At 47.3% G+C, this 9,990-nt stretch overlaps 1 protein-coding gene across 1 annotated transcript; it reads right to left on the bottom strand.

Moving 5' to 3' along the window:
* Positions 1–279: 279 nt before the first annotated feature.
* LOC129332406 (trichohyalin-like) lies at positions 280–8,783 on the bottom strand. The gene is made up of 3 exons (XM_054983507.1): positions 8,709–8,783; positions 6,356–6,515; positions 280–3,681 (listed from the first exon to the last, which is right to left on the bottom strand). Exons 2-3 carry the CDS (start codon positions 6,491–6,493, stop codon positions 1,267–1,269), a joined length of 2,553 nt encoding a protein of 850 aa, XP_054839482.1. The 5' UTR covers positions 6,494–6,515; positions 8,709–8,783; the 3' UTR covers positions 280–1,266.
* Between the last annotated feature and the right edge of the window lie 1,207 nt (positions 8,784–9,990).

Genomic DNA, 9,990 nt, shown 5'->3' with positions numbered 1-9,990 from the left:
CCACAGCTCACTTCTTCAGAACTCACAAACGCTCCTACCCTCCCACAAATGTTGTTAGTCTTATAGGTGCTACTGGACTCTTGCTCTTTTCTACTTCCCAGGTTGGTATGAGGATAGAATGGGGGGAGGGGGAGATCCATGTATACTGTCTTGAGCGTCTTGGAGGAAGGGTGGGATAAAAATGTACAAAATAAATAAATCATCGCAGTGGTCGGATCTCTGTATATCCAAAGAAGAAGATCATGTATCCGCACAGACAAAAAAGGACGCCAGATCACGTTCATTCGAATGTTCTTTTATTGACTATCATGTAGAAGCAGGGGGTGAAGATAAAAGCATCTATGTAAAGTAATCTATGCCACTGAAACATTTCTGTATGCTTTCGTTTACCCTCCTCTTGCTCCAACCTCTAGTGTGTTGGCTGACTTCATTTTGCTCATCAGATTGTATGAGTCAGGGCAGGATCTCCCACTGTACAGGTGGGACATCAAACGAACGTAACTTTGGGCTGGCTCTTCCAGAACTTCAGTCATGTGAGGTACTCCACCAATGTAAGAGGAAGTGGTGACTTTCAAGGCCAGTGGTGCCCTTGAAGGCTCAACTCTTCTAGGCTCCACCCCCTCTGCTTTGACAGACACCTCCCATGAACCCCTCGAGTCTCAGGGCCAGAGACTCAGAAGAACTGCCAACCCTTATTGAGAGACAGTTAGCTGAGTCCTGCATATGGTTACCATGCCCGTATCTGTGATCCCAAGAAATAGTTGGAGGGTGGAGCCTTGGAGGAGGAAACATTGATACTTTGATGTTGCTTCCAGGTGAAGACTTGGAAGTGATACTCTCCCACCCACCCACGATGCTCAAGGATTCCCCCAAATCTTTATGGTATATTCCTGGAAAATAGTCTTCACCCGGAAATGACATCAAAGCATCAGTGATGTCCTCCCCCCATTTTCCTTCTGCTCTTCACTGGATGGAAGGTGGGCAATGGTAACTCTAGTCCTGCATGAAGGGGGGGGTGAGACTGTGAATATTAGTTCCCTACCTTAACCTTACTCTTAAGGAATTATCTTAGAACTACAGCTAAAATATTGCATGCACAAACTCTAAAACTACGGTCTGGCTGCTAAAATAAGCCCCTATGACAGACCTGCACGTCTTGGAACCCGTCAGAATGCCTATAGCCCTCTAGGAAGATATTGTGGCTTGATGGCATCCGTAAGGTCCTCTTGATATGTCAGCTTCCTTTTTGACACTTCTGGGGTGCTTTTACTGCTTTGGTGACCATGGAGGAGGGAATTGTAACTGTTTCTGCTGTGAGGATGGCCTTGATGTTCTCAAAGCCTGTCTGGTAGAAGAATCTTTTGGATCCTGGGCGATTACTGTTGGCCCACAGCTTCGGTTGTTCTCTCTTGCCTGAGGTACTGACTTATCTTGAGGGCAATGGCCCTGTTCCGGGCCTAGAGGCTCACATTCGTGATAGCAATATTGAGGCTGATGTGGTTTTTGAGGCCTGCACTCCTGTTGACGGGCCCTCTGCTCTGATGTCAAAGAGCCGCAGTCTTGACGACCGGATGTGGTCTGCTGTGGAACTTGACGCTCTCGTTCTGCACAGCACATTGGGGGCTGGTCTGGATTTTGGGGCCTATATTCCTGTTGACGGGGCCTCTGTTCTGATGTCCAAGATCCATGTTCCTGACGACCGGATGTGGTCTGCTGGGGAGACTGACACTCTCGTTCTGTATGGCACGTTGGGGTCTGGTCTGGATTTTGTGGCCTATATTCCTGTTGACGGGGCCTCTGCTCTGACATCAAAGATCCACATTCCTGATGACCAGACATGGTCTGCTGGGGAGACTGACACTCTCGTTCTGTACGGCACGTTGGGGTCTGGTCTGGATTTTGTGGCCTATATTCCTGTTGACGGGGCCTCTGATCTGACATCAAAGATCCATGTTCCTGACGACCGGATGTGGTCTGCTGGGGAGACTGACACTTTCGTTCTGTACGGCACGTTGGGGTCTGGTCTGGATTTTGTGGCCTATATTCCTGTTGACGGGGCCTCTGCTCTGACATCAAAGATCCACATTCCTGATGACCAGACATGGTCTGCTGGGGAGACTGACACTCTCGTTCTGTACGGCACGTTGGGGTCTGGTCTGGATTTTGTGGCCTATATTCCTGTTGACGGGGCCTCTGATCTGACATCAAAGATCCATGTTCCTGACGACCGGACATGGTCTGCTGGGGAGACTGACACTCTCGTTCTGTACAGCACGTTGGGGTTTGGTCTGGATTTTGTGGCCTATATTCCTGTTGACGGGGCCTCTGATCTGACATCAAAGATCCATGTTCCTGACAACCGGATGTGGTCTGCTGGGGAGACTGACACTCTCGTTCTGTACGGCACGTTGGGGTTTGGTCTGGATTTTGTGGCCTATATTCCTGTTGACGGGGCCTCTGATCTGACATCAAAGATCCATGTTCCTGACGACCGGATGTGGTCTGCTGGGGAGACTGACACTCTCGTTCTGTACGGCACGTTGGGGTCTGGTCTGGATTTTGTGGCCTATATTCCTGTTGACGGGGCCTCTGCTCTGATGTCAAAGACCCACGTTCCTGATGACCAGATGTGGTCTGCTGTGGAACTTGATGTTGATATTCTGGACGGCATGTCGGGGTCTGGTTTGGACCATGAGACTGACGTTCTTTTTGGTGAGCTGGACACTCCCGCAGTGTCTGAGACTCCTGTTGCTGGCGATTTGGGGCCTGTACTGGGGCTCCTATTTTAGGCTTCTGTTCGTCTTGGGATGGCCATCCTTGCCTCCGCTCTGGGTTTTGAGGCTCTTGTACTTGCCTACAACTAGAATTTTGATCTGTTACTTGTGATCCTTGTGGTTTTGTAGCGGCCACATCCCATTCTCCTCTTTGTGATCTCCGAGTCTCTCTCTGATTTGGATTTTGCTCTTGCTGACTGGCAGGTTGGCAGGTTGGCTGCTGCTGCTCTGGTTTTGGGGATTCAACTTCTTGTCGGCCAATACGGTCCTGTCCTTGTCCCTGGCGTGACTGGACTGATTGTTGGGTTGACCTCTGTTCTGATATTTGAGGTTCCTGAGTCGGTCCTTGATCAGATATTTTGTGCTTCTGTATGCACTCATGCCTGGAATCCCCTACTAGGGTTTGAGATCCCCGGGTCCTATCCTGCTGTGCTCTCTGAGCTACCAGAGTTGGATCCTGCCTTGCTATTTGATCTTGGATCTTGCTCTGGTCTGGGCCTCTTACTGAAGGCTCCTGTGACCTTTGAAGGCTTAGATCCTGTTCTTGTTCGGAGGGTTGGCAAGTCTGTCTCCCTGATTTGGGGGACTCCTGCTTTTGTTCTTGGGATGCCTTCTGAGACTGTGCTGTCGAACGGCAGCCTGACACTTCCCTTGGTGCCTGATGTTCCTGGGCGGGTCGACAGGATGAGTCTTGGCATGGTGCCTGCTCGTCTCGTGGCGTCTGCTGGGAACCTTCTCCCTTCTTGGACTGACCTTCCGATGGAGCCTGGCACTCCTGAGTTTTCTTATAGCAGGCCCTTGCCACTCTGAACACAAGAACGGTGAATTCTTCGAAATCTACTTTCCCATCACAGTCTGTGTCCAGCAAATACAGCACTGACTCGATCGTCTCAGGATCATGCGGGTTCTGCAAGAAATACACCAGCTCTGTTACTAAGCTACGTAGGACCCGACAGATCTGCGCAAGGTTCATTTGTCCTGCATGGCTATAGGGGGGTATGTATTTGGTTTGGTTTAGTTTAGTAACATAGCAGAGTAACAGCAGAGTTATTTAGGCAGAAGCGTTTAAACCCTAAAATGTGCATTAATTAGTCTTCAGACAAAATCAAAGAAAAGATACAACTTACAGTTTTATTGTAGCAGATTTCTTCCCTAGCAATATCTTGTAGTAGAAGGGGTATGATCCTATTCTAAAGAGTTACATTCCCTATTCTGATACTACAGCCTGAAAAAGGAGGCAGCGAGGTTGTAGGTGTGGGCCTGTGGACAAAGGGAGCTTCGAAGATTCACATCTTGCTCCTTGGAAGGCCAGGAGGGAAGAGAGGGATTTCCCAAGAGGCACAGAGGCAAGAGAGGAGGAGTCAGGAGGCGTTCCCACCTTGGACAAGAGAGTTACAGCTTGCTAGACTTGTACATTACATTCAGAGAGACATGCAGCGCCCCCCAGTGTCCAAGGCATGCTGAGTCACCTATTCCAACAATGGCAACCTAGGAAAGGCTTTGTTTCAAGAGGGGCTAACCCCAAACCTCCAACGGAGAGGCAATCTCATCTCATTGTATAAAAAAGATTCTCTACCCACAGTGGCCCCATATTTATTCCCACCTTTTCAGTACTGTGTTTTATATTATCTGTTCTTGGCTAATTAACACGCCTATCTGCAGGGCTTTTTTCAGGGGGAATGCGGGGGAATGGAGTTCTCTTGAAAATGGTCACATGGCTGGTGACCCCGTCCCCTGATCTCCAGACAGAGAGGAGTTTAGATTGCCCTCTGCACTGCTTGCAATCTAAACTTACCTCTGTCTGGAGATCAGGGGGCGGGGCCACCAGCCATGTGACCATTTTCTCTGAGGGCAACCCACTGAGTTCCACCACCTCTTTTCTCAGAAAAAAAGCTGTGCCTATCTGCATCATTTGCTGGGAAGAGAAACAAAAGCTCAGGGCTGGTTCAAACATGCAGGCTTATCACTCAGGGCCAAGCTACAAGTGACAAATTACACTTGCCTGGCAAGTGAACAGATTCACATGTATTCCTCCCTGTTCACTTGCCCTCCACTTGATCACTACGTGATCACTACGTGATCAAGTGGAGCACAAGTGGAGGGCAAGTGAACAGGGAGGAATACACGTGAGGGCCAAGCTACAAGTGATAAATGACACTTGAACAGCAAGTGTATTTCTCCCTGTTCACTTGCCCTCCACTCAATCCACTTGCTGTTCAAGTGTCATTCGTCACTTGTAGCTTGGCCCTGAGTCTGTTCACTTGCCAGGCAAGTGTAATTCGTCACTTGTAGCTTGGCTCTCAGTGACTGGAGTTGCATGAAGGTGACCAAACACTATATTGACACCTAATGTTAAACCAGAATGTGTCACTTTGCACGGGATACTGCAAAGATTGGGCTGAGAGTCATTAAACACGGAGAGCAATATCTTGACCCCGTTTCTGTGGCATTCTATCTGCAGATAGGAGGTGAGCACAGTCCCTCTGTTACGTCTCTTTTTCATTTGATGGATTCACTCTGACCCCAAAACAGCATGATCTATGTAATATTTTTTTATTTGTACTGAACAAAATAACCCAAAACAATTTGGAGACAAACTTAAAGTGATGAAGCATTTTAGCGAACTTGAAAGCTTGCACAGTTTCGTGTCATTTTGGTCAGTCCTAATAAAAGATATTTTAGTGCTTTATTTTTGGATTTTGATTTTGGACCAGCTCAGCTGCAGACAGGTTTTGTCAGCCGAGAGGAACGATTCAGCGGGAAGAGAATGGAACTAGCCAGAGAATGCACATACGGAAATTTACCTACAGCGTGTGGCAAATACGCTCAGTTCGCCATTGCTTAATTTTACACTTTGTGTGTGTGTGTGTGTGTGTGTGTGTGTGTGTGTGTGTGCCATCAAATCACTTCCAACTTCTGGCAACTCTGTGAATGAAAAATCTCCAAAACACCCTTAACAGACTTGCTCAGATCTTGCAAACTGGAGCTTGTGGCTTCTTTTATTGAGTCCAGCCATCTCATTTTAGGTCTTCCTCTTTTCCGACTGCCTACCACTTTTTCCTAGTATTATTGATTTTCCCAGAGAGCCTTGTCTTCTCTTGATGTGACAAAGGACAATAGTCTCAGTTTTGTCACTTACCTTCAAAATTAATGACAATGACAATGATAATAGATCCAAAGGAGTTAGCCGTGTTAGTCTGTAGTAGCAAAATAGTAAAGAATCCAGTAGCACCTTTAAGATTAACCAACTTTACTGTAGCATAAGCTTTCGAGAACTTGCTACAAGACAAGCCCAACGAAAGTAACAACAGAACACCATTGCTACAAATGCAGGCAGGGTTACCTATCGATTTATTTCAAATAGGAGTATCCCTCTTTATGTGCTCAGGCTCGAGGTGGCAGACAAAACAGGAAAGAGAAGGAAGTCGGAGGCACCCAGCGGCAAATTAAACCCAAATGCACACATTTATTGCAAAGAGAATCCAGCAAGCCCAGTTTTGCATGGTGCACAACACCCAGGAAAACGAGACCCAGACCAAAAAAAAGCCAACGCACCCATTAAAATTGATGTCAGCACTCACCACTATGACATCAGCAAACTCTTGTTGGATCAGCTGCTTCAGCGCGGCCTTGCTGAGCGAAGTGCAGGCGCCACCCTTCTGGGCATACTTGTCAAAGGCATTGATGATGCTGCAGATGTTCCGGAGGAGCTGTGACATCTCTTTGCAAGTGTGGCGGATCCTGGAATTCAAGGGCAGGCATTTGACATTTACGATGGTTTTTTCCCCCTGCCTTGTTGAAAATGTGCGCATCAATGAAAAGGGCAGGCTGTGGTTCAATCTCGGATCCCAAGATCTGCCTCTGTGCTTTTTACGCCCACGCTTGCTCTGTTGTTGAGGAACCCCGTGTCTTGGTAGGGTTGCCAGCCTCCAGGTAGCGGCTGGAGATCTCCTGGAATTACAACTGGTCTCCAGGCCACAGAGATCAGTTCACCTGGAGAAAATGGCTACTTTGAGGGGGTGGACTCTATGGAATTCTGCCATGCCAAGGTCCTTTCCCTCCCCAAACCCCACTTTCTCCAGGTTTCTCCCCCCCAGATCTCCAGGAATTTCCCAACTTGGAGCTGGCAACTCTATGTCTTGGCTACAGAATTGCTGTGCCTTTCAGGGCATTCTGGGGCAGGTTACAGGCTGCAAATGCTGTCTAACAGGCCAGCTGTTGTACATGTGTGAACTGAAGGCATGGCCATGCAATACATACAATGCCTGCCTGCGTCTGCACACTGCTTTGGGGAGACCAATTTTGGACAGCCAATTTCAGGAGAGAGAGAAATTGCTAAATTAGATATCCAGTTTGAGGGAGGAGCTCAGCTCCTAATGTATTGTGGGGGGGGGGAGGTAAAGGGAGTCCCCTGTGCAAACACCGAGTCATTACTGACCCATGGGGGGATGTCACACCATGACATTTTCTTGGCAGACTTTTTTTGTTATGGGGTGGTTTGCCATTGCCTTCCCCAGTCATCTACGCTTTACCCCCCATTTTACCGACCTCAGAAGGATGGAAGGATGGGTCAATCTTGAGCCGGCTACTTGAACCCACCTGGCTTCCGCTGGGATCGAACTCAGGTCGTGAGCAAAGCTTGGGCTGCAGTACTGCCACTTACCACAATATATCACAGTGGTCAGAGCATTAGCTTAAAACGGGGGATCAAGTTCTCATTCTGCCATGTAGTTAATTGGGAGATCTTGTCACAGATTCTTTCATCCTAACCTACCTCACAGGGTTGTTGTGAAGATAAACTGGAGGTGGGAAGAACCATGTAAACTGCCCTGAGCTTCTTAGAGGGAGGGAGGGATAATAAAATGAAATGGATCGATCGACTGATCAATGATCGATGCAGAATAAAACAAGGATAACTGTAAACAATACAGAATAATTTAGGCACCATAAGTGACAACATGTGCACTGACCTAAATTTTCATTATGTACATGGGTTGGGTTGCCAGCTCACCAGCTATGGCAGGCAACCTCTTCCTGCCACCTTTTGGCCCCTGCCATGGCTTAAATGACAGTGGTAGACAAGGGGGGGGGAAGCATAATTGCCACCTTGACATCACTTCTGGCTAAAACCCAGAAGAGGATTTTGCTGAGATCAGTAAAATTCTAGAATGCTGGTGACATCACTTCCGGGTTTTAGCTGAAGTGACATCAATGGGTCAATGACATCTTCCCCCATGCTCTGCCCCCAAGAGTCTCGGGGGGGGGGGTTCCACACACGTGCTTGACATTCCTATCCACCTTTCCTTGTTCCAGAATTTGGGTTCCGCCCCCCAGAAAACCATATATATATATTCCAAACATTTCTATCTCACACTTTTTGATTATTGCTGTTGCCGATTATCGATGACAAAAACGTAAGTACATTAAAGTGATAAAACTAATGATAAGACTAGTCATAAACAGATCAAGACTCAAAATCAGCATAAAACTAATTCAAGCAGGTTTTTGGACAGGTGGAGGAGAAATCTAAATAAATAAATAAAGAACGAAATCAAACCAGAGACCACCACAGTATCAAAAATGCATATGAAATGTAACAAAAGACAAGGGACAATAAAAACATTTTTGTCTGTCACTGAAAGCTCAACACATTTGGCGCCAGGTGAATCACTGGTGGGAAAAAGTTCCACATCTAAGGCAACACCACCAAGAAGGCCCCGTCTCTGACACTCACTCACCTGGCCTCCGAGGCTGATCTTAATTACCAAGTGAACTCTTACGGGAAAGAGATACACCTTTGATTATGTTTTTAAGCGATCTAAGAAGAACTAAATTCTTTTTTTTGTATGTGTTGTTAAGCACATAAAATCCTTTCTCAAAAAGCTGCTCCCAGCTGCTCTTAATAGCAAGGTCATTTGCCTTCTCTGGACTTACCTGTTGGATAGCAAGAGTGCGGATTACCAATGAACCATTGAAGAGCCGAGCAGCGGTTCATCCTTTTTATACGGGAGCTTGTTAATCACAGCTTTGTAACGGGAGACTCCCTCTTCGCGTCAGCCTCTGATTCAGTCCCAGCCAAGCTCACATTCGCCTTTTTCTCTCAGCAAGTCGAGTTGGATCTCATCCCTGTTTTTTTTTTTTAAATTTGTCCTAAATTTGTCAGGCTTGTCCTATCATCCACACCCACGCAGCATGACAGAAGCATTTCTACTCAAATGCTATTTCTGAAGTGTTATGATTCTTAGCAGCATCAAAACTAGTTGGACAAGGGATGGGTCACTAGAGATGGGAAGGTCTGTCATCTTGCTGGCTGCTTTATTGATCCCGCAACCAGGGCTTTGACAGTAGAAAACTCCCTCTTCCTTGTTTACTAACAACTAGCAGAGACTTGATGGCCATTTGACAGCAATGCTGATTCTGCAGATAATGAGAGGGTGGGCAGGAAGGGTTGCATCAGTGCTTAGTTCTCGAGGCCCCTTCTTACATGCCCAGGGTAAGGCCGATTGCCACTTTGGGGGTCAGGAAGCAATTTTTCCCGGGCCAGTTTGGCCAGGGATCCTGGAGGTTTTTTGCCATTTTCTGGGCATGGAGCAGGGGGTCACTCTGTGTGTGTATGTGGGGGGAGGTAGTTGTGAATATCCTGCATTGTACAGGGGGTTGGAGTAGATGACTCTAGAGGTCCCCTCCAACCCTATGATTCTATGATTTCACTGAGGTGGAGAGAAGTTTCTACCTACAAAAGCTGCAAAATGAAATGGGGAATGAGGTAGTAGAGCCCTGGCAGTGGTTGAACTGATTGTACCACTTCAAATGACAGATGTGAAATCATATTTTTTGTTCTCTCCACCATGTACACATTTCCCCCTGCAAGTAGAGAACTAGCATGGCAGTGGCAGAGCAGAGACTCTGCTGCAAGGGCTGACAGCAGCTGGCTGATGATCCAATAAAGAATACTTCAACACCTACTACTTCAGCTCACTTCCTGCTTGCCGGTGGTAGTTGGGCAGCCAATTAATTGCTGGGCTGTTTGGTGGGTATTTGCAGAAACAGGTTATTTTCAGCCTTCGGAAGCTGACCCCAGCTGAGGGCAATGCAGGCATTAAAAGCATTACTTCTTTCCCCATCCACCTTGGAGGGGAAGGAATAGCTCCCATTTGCCATTTCCCAAGGCAAATTTTGCATGATGGGATAAGAACCCAACTCCCAGATGATCCCC

This window comes from Eublepharis macularius, chromosome 1, assembly GCF_028583425.1.
Source record: "Eublepharis macularius isolate TG4126 chromosome 1, MPM_Emac_v1.0, whole genome shotgun sequence".
Lineage (NCBI taxonomy): Eukaryota > Metazoa > Chordata > Lepidosauria > Squamata > Eublepharidae > Eublepharis > Eublepharis macularius.
The sequence above is the reverse complement of the archived record's forward strand: the minus strand, read 5'-3'. Positions and strand labels throughout refer to the sequence as shown.

Excerpts from the sequence above, each read along its gene's own strand:
- LOC129332406 (XM_054983507.1), bottom strand. The coding sequence starts at position 6,493 with ATGTCACAGCTCCTCCGGAACATCTGCAGCATCATCAATGCCTTTGAC. Across the intron at positions 3,682-6,355 it reads AGTTTGCTGATGTCATAGTG|AACCCGCATGATCCTGAGAC; the intron begins GTGAGTGCTGAC and ends TATTTCTTGCAG.